Genomic DNA, 17,150 nt, shown 5'->3' with positions numbered 1-17,150 from the left:
AAACAAGGTGGCATGGTGTTACACGGAACTGAACCTGGAACTTGAGAGGAGAGTATAGAAAAACTTTGAGATTAAACAGATACTTTTGAGAGAATCACAGACACGGCCATACCCTCCATTGACCTCCAACGGTCCGTCTTCTCGATGACGCTTCCATCAAACTCCAACTCTGAGCTGTACCGGAAGGTGCCGAACAAGATCTTTCCACAATGTCCCATTATTTTCGAATCCCTCAAGAGGCTTCCACCAGGGAATCGAATTTCCAGAATCCGATCAAGCGTCAGCCTTCTCCTTCCCCCACGTGCACTTCTCTTCCATCCTGATCGATGTTCACCCCGGGCCAACAGCTCGCCTCAATGAGCGCGAAGGATTGTCTGCGGGTGAACGATTGATGGTCCCAAACAACCCGCTCTGATTCCAAGCCTTCTCATGAGCGATGGTTTTCGTAGCTTTGGTCTTTGAAGCTTCGGTGGCGGGCTGTCCCATCTATAGACAACGCACAAGAGGGGTGTGGCCTTCTCCATTTCGAATATCAAGCCGAGTGCCTACCTCTAGGTCGACCAGCAGCTGTATTAGATGTTCTGGCATTAAGCAGTTACCGCCACCCAGGTACTCCAAGAGCTTGTCTTTTCTGGCGGGGTTGCACAAGTAGAAGGGAGAGGGATATCTGAGCTTCGGGCCATAGTCCTGGAGGAAAGGGTATTGAAGTTAACAGCGTCGCTAAAGACTCGGGCAGCATCTGATCGCATGTCGCTGCCGATCTTCAGTTTTGAGCCATGAATGCAACCCTTGAGATTAGCCAAGGCGTTACCGTACCAGCCAGTAACACCACCGCTCGTAGCTTTAAAGGATCACGTTTCACGATGATCATTCCTCCTTGGCCCTCTCCTCCCTCCACATCTCTCTTTCCTTCTCTATCACACCTGGCCCCTTGTAAACGCTCCCATATAGCCCCGACGCCCACTCGTGTCCCTCCCCCATCCTATCCTCCTTCTTCACCTTCCTCCTATACCACCGTCCATATATCAGCAGGTAATACAGCCTAAAGCTCAACAGGGCAAACCCGTCCCTTTCCAGATCCTCTGGGTACTGTGCCCCCAAATCGACCGCGGCCGCAATCCCGCTCATGACTGCCACCTCATGCGCATTGATCATCGTCCACGAGCTTGCAAACCGCGTGTGCCTTCTTCCTTGGAGCAGCCACATCCAGGGCACCACAAAAGCGTAGTGCGTCCACGAGTGACATAGCTGATGCCACCAGTCCTTGCGGATGATCTTTGACTCGTCGATCTCGTCGTCAGTCCAGAGATGTCCGTCGCGCTGCTTGTTGAGGTAGATGGTCTGGAACACGTGGTTGTCAAAGTCAACCTCGGGCGGGAACTGGGCCTGGTAGTTGGTGCAGTCAAAGCACATCTCGAGCTTGGTCAGGTCGGCGTCGTAGGGCTTGATGTAGTACATGGGGCGGAAGTTGTCGCGGGCGAACTTAACACGGGAGGAGTGGTCGACGCCGGAAAGGGATGTGACGGCTTGGGATGGATTGAAGAAGTTCTCATAGTGCTTGCGCATGTAGGAGGAGTCGTGGTGGGTGATGGTGATGTCGTCGGAAAACTTGGCGGAGCCTAGGACTTGGCGCTCGCGGAGGGAGGCGGTTCGGCCAAGGAGGCGTTTGGCTGTGTCGGCACTGAAAGTGATGATGTTCAGATGGTGTCACAAATTGGGAAGCGGAAAAAGTACTTACAGGCAGCAGATTACAATCTCGTCATAGTGTTCGGTTGTCTCTTCGGCGTCGGCATCAGCGTTCATGACCGGATCCTCAGTTGCCCAAGCGCTCGTAGGGTTATGGTTGTCCGGCATTGGGGTCCGCTTGATAGTCTTGACCACCACTCCATTCTTGTCGCGACTCAGTATCTGGGTTACCTCGGTAGACAGTCGAATGTTTACCCCTCTCTTCACCAGATCCTCGCGCCAGTCCTCGTAAAAATTGCTAAAGTTTGGAAAAACAATCATGGGTGGCAAGTTACTGGCGATGCTCTCCTTATCAGCTGGATACCACATTCCATATGTCGGACTTGTGCACAGTCGCTCGAGGATTATGGTGGGTACGTCAGGCGTGTAGTTTCCAGTGCCCAGAAACAGGGCTACCATGGGCAGAGCAACCGTGTTCGCGAACTCGTAGCTGAACCAGAAGAGCTTCATCAGGTATTTGATGGGCAGCAACGCGAAGATCAGCTCGAACCATCGAAGGAAGGATAGCATCCGGTAAAAGCGCTTGACTTCGCTTTGGTGTCGTTCCAGGAGCTTGGTGGGATATACGTTCGTCCAGAACCTATTATCCTTACCGAAGGAGACTTGAAGCTTGACAGGGTTGGCAGCGTACCCCTGACGGGCGAACATCGTCATGGTGTGGTGGAAGATGTAAGAACCACCTTGAACGCCTTGGTTGAGCCATGATGCCCCGTGCTTCTGCTTGTCAAGGGGGATGGAGAAGGCTTGACCGCCGCAGTAGTTGGCGGCTTCGATGACAGTGACGTCGAATTTCTCAGGATGGTTCGACAGGTGGTAGGCGCATGACATGCCTATTTCCTTAATGTCAGTGTCCAAAGCAGAGCAATTTCTGGCGGTATCAAGGGGCATTTCCACTTACCAGCAGCACCCGCGCCTACGATAAGCACCTTTTTCTTCCGCTCCTCGCCTGCCATATTGGTTGGAAGCAATGGCGGTCGCTTTGAAGAGCTCCAAAGTGGCATCAAACGTGTCGAGAAGTGCGGTCGGGATTGATATCAGCTTGGCGTTCGCGTCGGCAAGCTGCGCAAGCATAGCGGGAGAAATTCCAAGTCATTGCGGGTTTGTCCATGAGTGTTGATATATGCCATCACGGAATAGCAAAACAAGCTGCGCTCAGCAAGCAAATGTAATGCGTCATGATGTCTCATGCTGGCCTGCATTTGCAGTTGCGATCGGCTTTGTCAAGGTGGCCAAAGCCATTTTCCACAGATCCAGATGTCGGCTAGCGATCGCAATCGGTATCAATTACACATAGATCGATCGCCTCTTCGTTGCTTTTGGCTTTCGGCGCGATACAAAGAGGTGGAGGTCGAAATAAAGTTTGGCGGGGCTTGTCGCTGCTGTTGCAGGGGAACGAGTGGCCCTGTTTGTCTCAGACATATGCGTTTAGGTGTTGGTGCTCGGGCCATTTCCTTCGTTCTGGAAAGGAGAACGCCGAAGATGTGACTAGGTACACGAGCTCAGTATGGTATTGCCGGCAGGAACGTGCGTTTGAATACAGGTGGATGTTTAAGTGACAGACAATGCTTTGTTTTTTTGAATCGTATCTACGATAGAATTCCGATGCAGGCGTGGCAGGTTGCTGGAGGACAGATATTGCAGAGTGGGCTTATAGCACAGCGTACCAAACTTTTGCCTCAACGCAAGTTACAGGGTTGTGTAGTGTAGTGGTTATCACTCTGGATTTTGAAGCACATTCAAATTCTTCCAGTAACCCCGGTTCGAACCCGGGCACGACCTAGTCTTTTGCCTTTTTTTCTTTCCTTTTTTGAATGTTCACATCACTCAACATGACTGTTTTCGTCGTTGTTCCTTTTTTTTTTTTGAATCGCATCCACAATAGATCCTGAATCTTTGTTATTTATCGTTGTGACGAAAGCGGTGATTGTACCGCTGATGATGAACTCGGGAACTGCCGCCGTTTTCCCCAATGAAACGCTTGAAACATTGCTCGAAGAACATATGGGTCGAACCACTCAACTTTCTCCCACCTTCCGATTTTCATACTGGACTATGTTTTGCCAAATCGTCAGGAAGCATGAGTTATTCCGTGTTACCCGCTGTGCTGATACAGCATCTTACCATCATACATGTGCAACATTGCTTCCTCTTCCAAATCCACACGCACCAACTCATCACGAGTTCTGAACTTACCTAACTTAGACCCAATGTCAGGATTGCCTCATCATCAAAACAACAACCATGTACCAAAACATCGACCTCAACGCCGCTGACCTCCACCACCGCCGCCCAACCCGCCAAGAACGCCGCCCAACAACCCTCCAACGCCATTGGTCACACCACCAACTACATCACCAACCCCTCCAAGCAAGTCGCCCTGTCCAATCTTGCCGACTCCGTCACCTAGGCCACCAGTAATACCCGTGACGGCACCACCGACACCCCGTCCGAGTCCTCCAACCACTCCTCCAAGTGGTCCACCAACTGTGTCGCCGAGGCCGCCGACTGTTCCGCCAACGGTATCGCCCTGTGGTTGCGCAACATGGGATGGCAAGTCAGCAAGTGATCGGTTAGGTCCCCGTCACGACGGGGTGTTTTTTAACCATTGCCAGATTCTCGACTCTTTTTGCCCCTATTATCCGCACACATGATCAGATGGAGCGTTGAAGAAACGAAACATGACGCTGCAGATGAAGAAGGGAAAGGAGGGGGGACGGGGAGTAAAAGCAGAGATTAAGGAAGACCGAAAACTAAGGGAGTCCAAGAAGACTAGGACAACCAAACAGAATGACAAAAACAGCAACATCACAGAGTCAAAGGGGGAAAACAAACTTACCAATCCTTTACCAACACCTCCCACCGTCTGTCCCAACCCTTCACCCAGCCCTCCCACGGCGCCCAACGGACCGCCTTTGGCCAACCCATCCGTCGCCCCCTCCACCGTCCTTCCCAACCCTCCCGTCGCCGCACCCAACGTATCACCAACACCACCAGCCGCCGCTCCAACCGTCTTGCCGACGCCACCACCACCAAGCGCGCCCTCAGCCGTGCGTCCAACAGTATCGGTAACCCCCTTAGCCACCTGACCCGTGGTATCCAGCGCCGCCCCAGCCGTCTTACCGACATTTCCAACAAACCGCGAAGTGGGAATCATCGCCTCAGGCGCATACTTCTTTTCCTTCTTCTTGGGCTTCTGGGCTTCCTGCTGCTGTTGTTGTTGGTCCCACTGAGCCTGGTCCTCCTGCGCCGCAGCAGCGACCTTCTGAGCCCGTTTAGTCGCCTCAACATCAGCAGTGGCAGTAGCCTTCTGGCGCGTCGTCTGTGGAGTTGGGACGTGGACCTTGGGGAGCGCAGTTTCGGGCTCGACCTTTGTAGGTTTCGAAGGGTTCATCGCCTCGGACTTGCGCACGGCGCGCTTGATGTGCGCTGTCATGGTCGCCGGGCGGAGGTTGGGCTTGGGGTTGCCTTCGGCGTCGAGAGCAGGGGAGAAAGCCTTGGCGGGTGCAAGAGGTTTAGCGATCGAGGAGCTGGTGGCGCGGGCGCCGTGGCGGGTCAAACTGCCGTCGGGGTTGTGATGGTGGTGGGCGTGGTGACGGCGACCAGGGCGGTGCGAGCTGGTGCTCTCGTGCTTGCTGCCTTCCTCAAGATGTGTATGCGGTCTATGGCTCGATGTCTTGGTCGTCGACGTGTGCGCGTGGGTATGGCCGCTGGTCGAGGGTTTCTTGGTACTGGGCGAGGATACTACCTCGCGGGGGTGGGTGCTGCTGCTGTGCACACGTGCCTTCTTCTCTGGGGTCGAGGTGGAAGTCGTCGGCTTCTTCTTGACAGCATGGTCGGTCGTCGCGATCTTATTCTCGTCGAGGGGCGCTGGTTTCGGCTTCTTCTTGACCACGTTGTCGGTTGTTTCGGCGAGTGGCGTTGACTTGGGCTTCGTCGAAGAGCTACGATGCTTCACTTCTTTGACTGGTTTGGGCGCATCCGTTGTTGCCGTCTTCATTGTTGTCTTCTTGACTTTGGGGGTGGAAGCTGTTGGGTGTTTCGGTCCCTACGGGTAAGTCTGTGCCCCAAAAGAGGAAAGTGGGGCCTCGACTTACAGACCGCAGCGGACGGCTGCTTGACCGTTGTTGCCGTCGGCATGGTGCAGTAGCTTCGAGTGGGTAGCGGCTATTGCGATATAGTGTGTCTCGGAGAATTTCGTGGCCTTGAAATGTGACGATCAGATCTATCCAGGATTAAAATCTTCGGGAACAGACACCCAGGAACTCGAGTCTGATATATGTCGAGATTCAGGACATCATCACAAGACCATCCATCGTTACCATCCTTTTCGCTGGGGCATCATCAGACCATGACGTCTAGAGAGATACAGGATTCCCTGAAACCGTGGGTGACGTCAAAAAGCATCCGAACCCCGCGATGCATGACTGTAATGGGCGGGAAGAGTGGGCGCGATCGGGTCAGAACCAGGAAAGCCTGGAAAGCCAGGAAAAGGATGCCATGCTGAGATGCCTTTACGGGATGTGATTCGCGAAAATGCCTCCACTCGCAGCGAAGTGGTGTCCTCGACTGACGAATCCTCGCCACAATCAAGAATCAGCCCTGATTGGTCTCCTTTTCCGTTTCGAGTCGACCAGCCACATCACTCTCGACTTGGTAGATTTAGGGAGACCTGAGGCCGTAAATTGGAACATCATCACTGAGGTCTCTTACTCTAGAGCTATTTATTCTTTAGCCTGACGAATGACCATAAGATAGACCGAACACGTCAAGGTCAGTCCATCACACCTTGGCTATACTCTTTCACCCATCCACGCATTGTCATTATGCTTTTGATCCTAACCTCGAGGCAGTTCATGGTTGGGAAAATTCCTAATAGTTTGGCTGATATCATGATGTTTCTTAACTGATGTTATCACTGTCAAAAATACTTGACGGGCTTTCTAGGCCACAACAAACAGTACTGGACTGTCCGCGTTCGGGTTATCCTTACGATTGCTAACATGAATACATGGTATGACCTCCTTCAGATCTGATCAAAATCACATACTTGACAGATGGGAATGATGTCCAAACATACCTCATTCCTCAAATAAGTGATGAACATCGCTGGTCTTGGCCACTGCTTGAAGACTCAATCTGAGCAAGGAAAACTTGTAGTCATAAGTGTTGACGGTCGAAAATTTGACATCCAACAGACAAAATCGCAGCAGGAACTACCGTGAGCCTTGCTACTATTCGCTCCGCGAGGGTTGCAGCTAAGATATCTACGTCAAAGCGAAGCGTGAGCTGAGGGTATTCGCTCCTCAGGGCCATTCTGGCGGTTGCCGCTTAGGCGCAGTATGCGTCAAATACCCACTCGATGATCCTCTCCCCCGCATTAGCAATCAAGGCGTGCACATTTTCTGTATAGTAAAATCACTGGAAAGATGGTGGTGAAAACATTGAACATCGACAACGTCCTTGTTCAACCTGACCACCAATCTGTCGATGCTTCAACACCACGAAACGAAGGCGGGAAACTGGGATTTTGTTCTCGGAGGGGATAGGACCCCAGCATAGTGGCCCTTTGTGCTCGATCGTATACCCCCTTTTGAGGGCAGATTGAGCCAAGCGAGGTACCTGGTTTCCGAGTTCGTACTGCCGCATTCTGCTTCTCACTCGATACTTGTCTCTGGTGCCTGAGCCACTGTAAAGTTTGGCAGGGCAGTTCGGTTTCTCCATCACAAGAGCGTAGATCCCCCACACTCTGTCGTTGGGATCCGGGGTTGGCAGTGAGTAGAAGAAGTCAATACTTGGAGGTGCCGCGGCGTCAACCAGTTTTTGAATTAATCTGTGCAACTTCTCGCGTGAACATGACCAAATTAGTCTGCCTAGAGGTTGATGCAAAGAGAGGACACCTTCTTAGATGTACCTCGTGAGAAGTTGAACAGTATGAATATTCAAGTCCGATGCTTAGGACTTCTTGGGGCCTGTTTCTGGTACTCTGATTTTTAAAGGACTCTGTTGGGTTGTTCCCACAATGGTCGTGTTCGCATGGTCGGTTCCCCTTAACACGTGCAGTGCATGGGGACAAAAGTGCGGCGTCGGGCCGGTTGAGCGTGGTGGTAACTCCTATGCAGAGATTTTCGATTCAAAAGCAGTCAAGATGGGAGACTCGTCAGATAATCTTATCTTGTGTGTTGGGACCTGATGTTTCAACACGTCTGCCTCGAGGTTTTCCTCATTATCACACGCTGAATTCCTCGTACCAGTTACTACATGATTACACATACACGTTTGTAAATTTACTCGCTTCTTCTTTTGCCTTGGGTAAGGTCTCTTGTTGACTACCAGATCTGTCCGTCGTTTTCCCGTGGTAATTTGGAATCCAAAAGCAGTGACCGTCATCCGATTTGGTGTACTTCATGGAGCTTTACTGAAGAGTGTCCCGCGGGTCATCGTCACTGCAAGTTGTCGGCTCCGCCATCTTTTGTCAGCCGGCAAAGGCGGTCAGTCAATTCACTTGATACCGCCCTGAGTTTTCGTGGGAAGCTTGAGCAGGAGTCTCGTGGTGGAGTCATGAGGACAAGTGAAGGAAGGAGCGGGACACCAGCGGGGTGACCCAGAAGGAGCCGCGCTCCATCCTGTATGGAGTATCAAATACTTCACTGGCTTGATGACGTGTGCGGTTTGTTGAGAGAGTCCTATGACATTTACTTTTATCAGCTGTAAATCCGTGATACCGAGGAAATAATCATCACATGTAATTCCAGATTAGTAAAGCCAACCGATCACTTCGAGTCACAAGTCGTCGAAAGACAAATATCAGGACGTCTCAAGCTAATTCTTGATCTGTGAGAATTGCTGTGGCATTATCCGCTCTTTGTATGTGACAACGGTTCTCAGAAGCGTAACTGATTTGTAAATCTCTAATCACGGAAGGTCAGAAGGTTACCTACGTAGCCAGTAAGGGTATGTCAAACAATGGAAAACACTGACTACGTGCTTCCGCCTTGTTCAAGCTATACTATATCTCTGGAAAACACCGTGAGTTTGTTCGTGAAACTCTACAACCATGATCCTACAATTGGACTCATCAATGATGCTAATGTCTGCGATTGATAGATATAAAGCACGGTACCCTGCCCCCTACAAGAGTAAGAACTTCTCTCTGATGGAAACGAAATACACACAATGTTCAGGTAGACATGCCACGTAATTGCATTCACTGGTACGATTTCCTTGACGATACCCCTGGCTTTCGTCCGATGTTGCTTCGATGCCGGACCGTCGCCGTGGAGATCAAGCTATGGACAGAAAATCCAAGAAGCTGTCCGAACGATCCCCTTCACTGCTCCCATTCACCTGAATATTTGCACTCGTGAACGGGCCACCCTCGCACAAGTTTTCTTTTTCAGGTATCTATAAAATAATCCAAACACTCCTCTCAAATTCCTCCTCGCTTCGACTGACTCGAATTTAATCCGTCAACTCTTCAACCCACTCCGGCTTCAACGACACAAATATGAAGTTGCACTCCCAATCTGGTGGTTCCCTTTCGCTACCTTAACTCAAACAAATCTACAACTCGAGTCCTTTATATTCAACTGCCTTGGTTAGCGCACGTACTCTGCATCACGTTCGTCCTTTGGTACTAACTGTACAACAAGACATTCGCATACAGCATTTCAAGATGTCCAACAAGCAGAACAACTCCCACTCTCTGCTTGACGCTCAGTCGAATTATCCAGATGAGCAGAAGTCCATCCAAGAGACTACGAACCGTTCGGGATTATCCAACTTCCGCTACATAACTCCTGCACAGCGCTCGACAATGGCGCTTAACGACACAGCCTCTACCTCCACGGCGTCAGTCATTCCGGTGTGGCGCCGTAACGTTCAAGTTACCCCTCCGAATCCCCAGACTCCTACGGCTCTGGTTCAACGTGCTACTGCGACGAGCGCACCTTTTCGTCCTATGGACACCGTGAGAGGCGCATCTCCTCAATTCACGGCCGAGGAGAAGATCAGGGCCGGTTTCTCCTGGCGTTACAGGGGAGATATCAACAATCCAAAGAACTCTTCGGCGGGCATCAGTCCTGAAGAAAACTGTGCCCTGTTCCTAACCAATTTACCCGCCGGAACTACCGAAAAGATCTTGCTGGATGCTCTGGGCATCCACGCACCGTTTGGCCGAGTTCATGCCACTTCCATTGCCCCGGCGACCGACAATCGCCACTCCACAGCATGCGCAAAGCTTGCCATGTTTGGTCGAGAGGAGGCAGTCCGTGTCTTCGATTTTGTCAACGCTGGCGAGCTCAGGATTGCTGGCCGCACGATCAGCATTGCATGGAACAACAACCGTTCCCCGATCCAGACTGACATTGCAGACACCGCCTCCCGTGTCCTCGAGATTCACGGCCCACGCGAGGTCGTTGATATCCATCGCCTATCCCGTTTCTTTGAGGACAATCTCAAGTACCAAACCCAGGACATCACTGTTCTTAACGAAGACAAAGAGGAACGCCTTATAAGGTGGACCTTCTGCAGCTTCCGCGCGCAAGCGCAAGTTGCGCGCAAGGCGCTGAGAGCAGAGTGGCCTGGACTCCATATCCGCTGGGGTATTGACCCCATGGCCGTGTCAGTTAACATGGCACCGACCGCCATGAGCACGATGCTCCCGTCCTTTCCGCAGCAAAGAGCACCAGTGGCCGCTGGCGAGGTTAGTCATACCCCTTCTGGCGACCTGATCAGGTTCGACTCTGATGTCGAGGAGGAGGCAGACAGCGAAGAGGAAAGGTCAGATGTTTATGAATTCTGACAGGTCGGAGCAAGGATCAGGGCGGACATTGTGGTGTCCGGGAAGAGTTGGGGTCCGAGAATACCTCTATGCTGATTGGACTTTTACGGCGTCAATTGAAAATAACAAGCGAAAAAGCGGTATACAGACTGCGTGCCATTTGGGAGATCGGAGTTGGGAACTTCGTATTTTAGCTGTTCGGAGTTAGGATGCTTGTGCTTATCTCAACTAATACCCATGTTTGTTTGGTCTTTCCGAATAGGACGTATTTCGATGTAAATTGATCATACCCCTTATTAGTGGTATCCTCTAACATGTTGAAAGGCGTGATTGTGGTAAAATGACAGTGCAGGATGTTCTTTGCATCCACGATAGATTCTTGCGGTGACTCTCTCAACTTCGATGTCGGTAGTATAGGACACAGAGGCTACACAAAGAATACCAAGCATTTTCTAACATCCACAACTTTATTCATTCGCTTTCTTGAGGCCAACCTCAAGTTCAACACATACCTAGGGTATCACCATCCTCATTGAAGATGAGAAAGAGTGCGTAAAGTCAATTTTCTATAGGTACCTATCTCAGCTTCCGCGCGCAATGCTCTGAGAGTTGAGTGACCAGGGCTGCACGAATGCCACCTTCGCTGGAACCTCTGCTCCTTCTCCATCCGCGCTCAGGCGCAGGTGGCCAGAAAGGCTCTAGGGACCGAATGGCCGGGACTTCACATCCGTTGGGGTATTGACCCCATGTTCTTGCCGATATACATGGTCCCGGATGTGGAGATTACTGTGCGCTTGTCGCTTCCCGAGGGCGAGCCTCGGATGTCCACGGTCACTGCCCATGTCGGCGGGCATGAGTCCGTCGGCGACTTGATCATGTTCGAGTCGGATTCCGAGCCGGCGGAGAACATATACGATGCCTGAGTACGGAAAGAGTCAGGCATTTCATGGAAGAGTTTGGAAGAGGTTGTTTCACTCCTTCCATATGTTGAGGAAGTTGGATTTCGGCGTTTGGGAAGCAATGAAAGCGGATGCTGCATGCATGTACTTTGTCAGCTCATGATACCCATTTCTCAGTCTCTGTCATTTGATTCAACGTTCGATAATAATAGACAGATCCGTCCACATCTGACTTCTATGCGATGCGCTTGAACATGAATTGATGCGTCAATCAGTCATAACCGTCGAGTGTCATCGGCGACCTTGACAGAGACGAATCGTGAACGCCAGTGGGGCCAACTGCTGGAGTCTGTTGATATGGTCCACTTCCAAATCAAAAAAACATCAGAAGCCCGCATGGCTCAGTGGTAGAGCGCATCACTAGTAATGATGAGGTCGTCAGTTCGATTCTGGCTGTGGGCAACGCCCAAAACAGAGCTTCTCTTTTTGCATTTTGTTGCTGCGTTACGTTTTTTTCTTTGGCTTGATTGATGATTCGAATGCTCTTTGTTATTGTTGTCGTCGATGATTCAATGCAGGTTGCGTAGTTTGTGAGTTTGGTCGCTTGTAACACCCAATGAGAATCATGAAGAAAGCATGGAATACTGTAGACAACTTTTTTTGTTTGAAGAAAGTAGAAATGTTCCAACGAAGGAAAAAAAAAAATGAAAAAAGGCATGGTTTAAAAGAAATTGTTGACTTGAGAGAGGATGAGCATGGAAATAATGCTTGCCGTAGCTGTTGTACAACACGGCAAAATTGCTAGCCGCTGCAATGCATCGATCAGGGGCATCATCATACATATGTAAACCCTCATCCTGGCGTATCATTCGGTAATCCCCGCCACTCTATTGCAACAACCCATCCGGCATCCTCACCCCCTATCTCTTATCGCTTGCCCCGCTCCTGCCCACCGCTTACTTCCTCAACTTCAACCCAACCTTCAACCCAAGCGGCTTCCTCAAGAACCCCTCTCTAGTATCCATGTAGTCCTGCAGCAGCTTAACCTCATACCTCCTCGCCCATGTAGCCACAATCAACTTCATCTCCATCTCCGCCACATTCCGTCCTACACAAGAACGGGGTCCATGGCTAAAGGGAATGAACGCGTTCTTCTGCCTCGATGTCAACCTCTCCCATCTCTCCGGCTTGAACTCATCCGCATCGGGGCCCCAGATCTCCTTGCTGTGGTGGATGCTATACGTGGGCACAGACAGAACGGTTCCCGGAGGGAGGTAGTACCCCTGGATGTGCACGCCCTGGGCAGCGTCGTGAGGGATCTGGCGGGGGAGGCCGATGCCGGAGGTGGAGTGGAAGCGCAGGACTTCGTTGATGACGGCTTCCAGGTAGGGCAGCTCCTTGACCATGTCATAGGTGGGCACGTCGACTTCGGGGGGGATGTTGGCGTCAAGCTCGGCTTGGAGCTTCTGCATCACACCGGGGGTGCGGACGGCGTGGAAGAGCAGAGCGCAGGACGAGTTGGATGTGGTGTCGGAACCGGCGATGAGTTGGGTTAGGGCTTCGGCAGTGAGTTCTTCGCGCCCGAGAGGCTCGCCCTTTTCGTCGCGGCCTTCCATCAGGCGCTGGAGCAGGTCCTTGCGGGTGACCGGGGGAGGGTTGTCGAGGCGGGACTTGACGCAGGCGATGGCGATGCCCGCAAGGTTCTCGACGGCGGCGAGGCCCTTGGTGAAGAAAGGATCGGGCAGGTACTTGGCAAACGGCTTAAGGGTGGGATGGATGCCGAGCGTGGCGGACACCTCACCGCGGCGGTTGAGAATCTCGATGGCAGGGGCGTAGATGGGAGCAGCGTCAGGGGAGGAGCGGATCTCGGCCATGTCGGCACCGGAGGAAAGCATACCGAAGGGTTGGCCGAAGGAGAGATCACCAATTACGTCGAAGGCAAGGTAGTTGAACCACTCGAGGCAGTCGAGATGGGCGGTTTTGTCGGGGTTCTTGGAGTTCTTGATCATACTGTCCCACTGCTTGACGAAGAGTTCAAGGTTGGAGTGCATGTAGGGCTCGAACTGCTGGACGGACTTGGCAGAGAAAGTATGGGAGACAATCTTGCGCTTGCGCGTATGCTCGGCGCGGTCGCGTGTGTTGAAGAGACCCCGGCGAATGCTGACGAAGGCATCGTAGAAGTCGCTATGAACCGTTAGCAAAACAGAGGATGATGTTCGTCGAATCGATGTGGGAGACTTGCGACTTGAGGAAGCCGTTTCCGTGGCCGTAAATAGTGGGAATAGCGGCGTCATCGCAGATACTGACGTGGTTGGGCTGGATACGAACAACGGGACCCAGCTTCTTGTGAAGCTCATCCATTCTTTGGTATCTATTACCTCTCCGACATACCGACAGGAGCCAGAGATCCGTGAACTGGGCTGGGAAGGGAGAGGGAATCTTGCGCAGAGCGCTATATGTGACGAAGTAGGGGACAAGATAGTAAAAGGCAACGCCCGCTAATAGGACGACGGGCGCCCATGGGGACATGAGAAGGTTGACAATGGCCATCTTCTTCCGAACCTCGATGGATGAGCAGTTTGGTTCTGGACGAGTCAGAAAGAGCGGGTCGAGGGAGTGAAATATAAGTTGAGAGGAACCGGGCTGAGGCTGATATGTCTATAAGTACCTCTACACAGCCAGGCATGTGTACTTGAGGCTGTGATGTTAATACATATGAATAAGGGGCTAGTCCGTCCGGGTTTGGCTCCGGACGATCAGCTACGGTGCGCGTATTGGAGATTGTATTGCAGCTCGTCCAGGTTTATTTCGCATTGTCTTTCTCTGCTTCATGTTTGTCTATGTGATTTTCTCTATTGGTTATGAACCCCGCGTTGACTCCGCGGCGCCTACAAATTTGCCCGGAGTGTGGGCAACCGCCTGGACCGCTCTCCACCACTTTTCTACATACGGAGATGGCCGGGGCTCGGTCGGGTGGTGGAACCGGCTGTGGAAATCTTTTCGCGGGGAACAGAGCCAAGCACGGTTACTGAATGTTGACGTTTCTTGCTGCCAGCAAAACACAACCCTCCACCAGGAGCGCATCCCGCTTGTGAGAGAAGAAAATGAAGCAAATCGACTTCGTAATGGCAGGCGGAGAGAAGCTCTCATTCGGCCCTTTCGTTAGGCACCTGTTCCCCATCAATGACGCTACCAACGTAGGTCGCGGTAAATCACCCACCGGCCGCCATAGCCCGGTGCTCGACATCGGTAACTCCACCCGATTCAAGTTCTCGAGCTTCCACCCCACTGGAGAAGTTGGTGTTGTTTTGGGGTAATGGGGCTCTTTCAGGGGCCGCACTTGGACGTTAGGTCGTCCAAGGTGGTCTTGGCCAAGCCGGCCGAACACACGGCACGCCGTCCGCGAGGCCCCGGTCCCCCAACGAGCTGAACATGGCGGTGCGGGGACTGCCGTACCCCATCGACCCCAATTTCAACCCGGCAGTGGAAAGCGGCAAGAAGTTTATTTGTGGGAGAGAGAAAGCCGGTGGGATCGCTGGGATGATTATGTTTTCCTCGGCGCTCTGACGCTGCCAACCTGCGACTCCTGCATAGGGATCTCGGACTGTCTGCGATTCTGAGCCGCATGATTTGCCGCGAGAGAGAAAATGTGATGGAGTATAAGGTGATGTAAATGCAGCGGTGGCAGGGGTTAGCCTTTCCCACACTCAATCGCCTGTGCAGTCTTGGCAAGAGGTGTGTGTGCGCGCACACACACACACACACACCGCACTTCTGTATTGCACAACTTCGTCAAAATTCATTATTTTATAATAATTTCTATATTAATTTAAAGCTATTTCAATGTGTAAAGTAATTATAATACTAGTAATTAATTAAATCTATTGTAATAATACCTCCTAAGATAATCCTTAATTTAAAACCCGCCGGTGTAAAGTAATCTTGTATTTGAAGTAGCGTGCTAGTAATTTACTTCGACGAAGATTAAGACTAGGAAGATCCTAGCCTAATAATTCTATAATATACTTCTTCCTGCCCTAGAAAAAAGAGCCGTAAAATTAAATAGTCTATTAAAATCATCCCTAAAATTATTCTACTTAAGAAGAAGGCTATTTTTATTAAGATTGCTATTAAAATTATTATCAAGACCGCCGTTAAAAAGACTGCTATTAAAATTACTATTAAGAAGGAGAAGGCTATTACGCTAAAGCTAATCTTAATTTTAATTTTAAAATTATTATTATCCCCCTCCAAACCTACAATACCTATTAAAATTTCTAATAGTAAAGAGGATACTAATAATAATAATAAAGTTGAATAATAATTCCCTATCCGCCTTACTTTTAAGAAACGGGTTTTTAATATTTTATTTTATTTATTAGATAATAATAATAGCGAGGTAGCCTCCCCGATTAAACTAATTACTTTAGTATTACTAATTTAGCCCCGCGCTGCCTATAAATTAGTTGCTATAGTACTATTACTACTATATCCTAAATACTCTAATTCAATATAAGTCCAATTTAATATAGTGAAATGGCGAGAAAACCACAACAACAACACCAACACTACCACGACCAGCACAATGCATAAAGACTGTAATTCTTAGCTATCTAATTAAGTAGAGTGGTAGATAATTTTCAAATCTTTTCGGATAATCGAAATGGGAGGTATTAAGCTAGATACGATTCATTGGAGTTACATATTTATTAAATAACTTAATATTCAATTTTCGCCGGAAAATAAGGGTAATTATCGGATTTTTCTATATCTTTCTTTTCGAATATAAATAGGGATACGAATAAACATTTCCCTAAAAAGGATAAAAGATTATTCAATATATTAAATAAATAAAAATAAATAATTAACAACTATTAAAAATTAATCTTATATATTTAAAAATTGCTAAAGAACTAGAAATTAATTATTCAACTTTTCGAAAGGTTAATATTCTATTCATCTCCCATCCTATTTCCTTATATTTAATCTCCTTCTTTTTCTATTCTTTTTCTATATTAATTGTTTAGGTTTATTTAATTTAAAAAGTACTTCCCTGATCTTATATATTTTAAAAATTTTTAAAAAAAATTATTGCTAAAAACCAATATATATATTCCCATATACTACCCCAAATTAAATCTTCCTTTTAAATTTGCAATAAACCCCCTAAACAGACTCACTTTCACATATATATATATATATAATTAGTACCTTCCTCTATTATTTCTATTACCCCTATATCCTCTCTTACCTTTCGTAATTAAATATCTTTCTTTAACGCCTTTAATAAGGAAATAATTATTTATTCTCCGAATAATATCGTTTTAAATTATTCTAATAAATTATAAAGGTCCTTATAGTTTTAAACGAATATTTAAATTAAATTTTTCTTTAAATTCTATTATAATTTAAAAAGGGTTATTAAAATCGTATTTAGGAAGATTATTTAAATTGTATTCTATATAACAAATAAAGTAAATTAAAGAATTTACTATAAATTTATAGGAATTAAAATTAAGTAGTACTACTACTTATAATTAATTAGCTACTAGGTTTTAGCTAGTAATAGGAATTTCTCTAACTAAATAAAAACTCTCAAATCCGGATATTAAGGATAATCCTTATTGCAATATAAGTATAGGGTTTAATAGTGTACGCCTATATTAAGAGGAATTAGAAGGAGTAAATAAGTTCGAAAGCCTCTTAAAATTTAAAAGGATTAGTAA

At 48.9% G+C, this 17,150-nt stretch overlaps 5 protein-coding genes and 2 non-coding genes across 7 annotated transcripts; 4 read left to right on the top strand and 3 right to left on the bottom strand.

Moving 5' to 3' along the window:
• Positions 1–867: 867 nt before the first annotated feature.
• On the bottom strand, positions 868–2,699 carry B0T23DRAFT_424925 (uncharacterized protein; the record flags this gene model as incomplete). Its single annotated transcript, XM_062839875.1, has 3 exons — positions 868–1,681; positions 1,739–2,576; positions 2,645–2,699. The coding sequence occupies 3 exons, from the start codon at positions 2,697–2,699 to the stop codon at positions 868–870; spliced, it is 1,707 nt and encodes a 568-aa protein (XP_062697095.1).
• Positions 2,700–3,438: 739 nt separating this feature from the next.
• On the top strand, positions 3,439–3,525 carry B0T23DRAFT_t57. The gene has a single exon. It is a non-coding gene; the product is annotated as a tRNA-Gln (tRNA).
• Positions 3,526–3,530: 5 nt separating this feature from the next.
• Positions 3,531–5,883, bottom strand: B0T23DRAFT_434607 (uncharacterized protein; the record flags this gene model as incomplete). The annotated part of the gene is made up of 3 exons (XM_062840503.1): positions 3,531–4,273; positions 4,583–5,772; positions 5,841–5,883. The coding sequence occupies 3 exons, from the start codon at positions 5,881–5,883 to the stop codon at positions 4,007–4,009; spliced, it is 1,500 nt and encodes a 499-aa protein (XP_062697094.1). The 3' UTR covers positions 3,531–4,006.
• Positions 5,884–9,418: 3,535 nt separating this feature from the next.
• B0T23DRAFT_308738 (uncharacterized protein) lies at positions 9,419–10,546 on the top strand (the record flags this gene model as incomplete). Its single annotated transcript, XM_062834487.1, has 1 exon — positions 9,419–10,546. One exon carries the CDS (start codon positions 9,419–9,421, stop codon positions 10,544–10,546), a length of 1,128 nt encoding a protein of 375 aa, XP_062697093.1.
• A 517-nt stretch (positions 10,547–11,063) lies between these two features.
• B0T23DRAFT_424922 (uncharacterized protein) lies at positions 11,064–11,448 on the top strand (the record flags this gene model as incomplete). Its single annotated transcript, XM_062839874.1, has 2 exons — positions 11,064–11,073; positions 11,147–11,448. 2 exons carry the CDS (start codon positions 11,064–11,066, stop codon positions 11,446–11,448), a joined length of 312 nt encoding a protein of 103 aa, XP_062697092.1.
• A 366-nt stretch (positions 11,449–11,814) lies between these two features.
• B0T23DRAFT_t58 lies at positions 11,815–11,886 on the top strand. Its single transcript has one exon. It is a non-coding gene; the product is annotated as a tRNA-Thr (tRNA).
• A 442-nt stretch (positions 11,887–12,328) lies between these two features.
• On the bottom strand, positions 12,329–14,226 carry B0T23DRAFT_369947 (putative benzoate 4-monooxygenase cytochrome P450). The gene is made up of 2 exons (XM_062836560.1): positions 13,667–14,226; positions 12,329–13,608 (listed from the first exon to the last, which is right to left on the bottom strand). The coding sequence occupies exons 1-2, from the start codon at positions 13,972–13,974 to the stop codon at positions 12,381–12,383; spliced, it is 1,536 nt and encodes a 511-aa protein (XP_062697091.1). The 5' UTR covers positions 13,975–14,226; the 3' UTR covers positions 12,329–12,380.
• Positions 14,227–17,150: the final 2,924 nt, after the last annotated feature.

The sequence above is a fragment of the Neurospora hispaniola genome (genome assembly GCF_033458365.1).
Source record: "Neurospora hispaniola strain FGSC 10403 chromosome Unknown B0T23scaffold_1, whole genome shotgun sequence".
NCBI lineage: Eukaryota > Fungi > Ascomycota > Sordariomycetes > Sordariales > Sordariaceae > Neurospora > Neurospora hispaniola.
Note: the sequence above shows the minus strand (reverse complement) of the source record. Positions and strands in the feature narration are given on the sequence as shown.

Excerpts from the sequence above, each read along its gene's own strand:
- B0T23DRAFT_369947 (XM_062836560.1), bottom strand. The coding sequence starts at position 13,974 with ATGGCCATTGTCAACCTTCTCATGTCCCCATGGGCGCCCGTCGTCCTA. Across the intron at positions 13,609-13,666 it reads GGAAACGGCTTCCTCAAGTC|CGACTTCTACGATGCCTTCG; the intron begins GCAAGTCTCCCA and ends AACGGTTCATAG.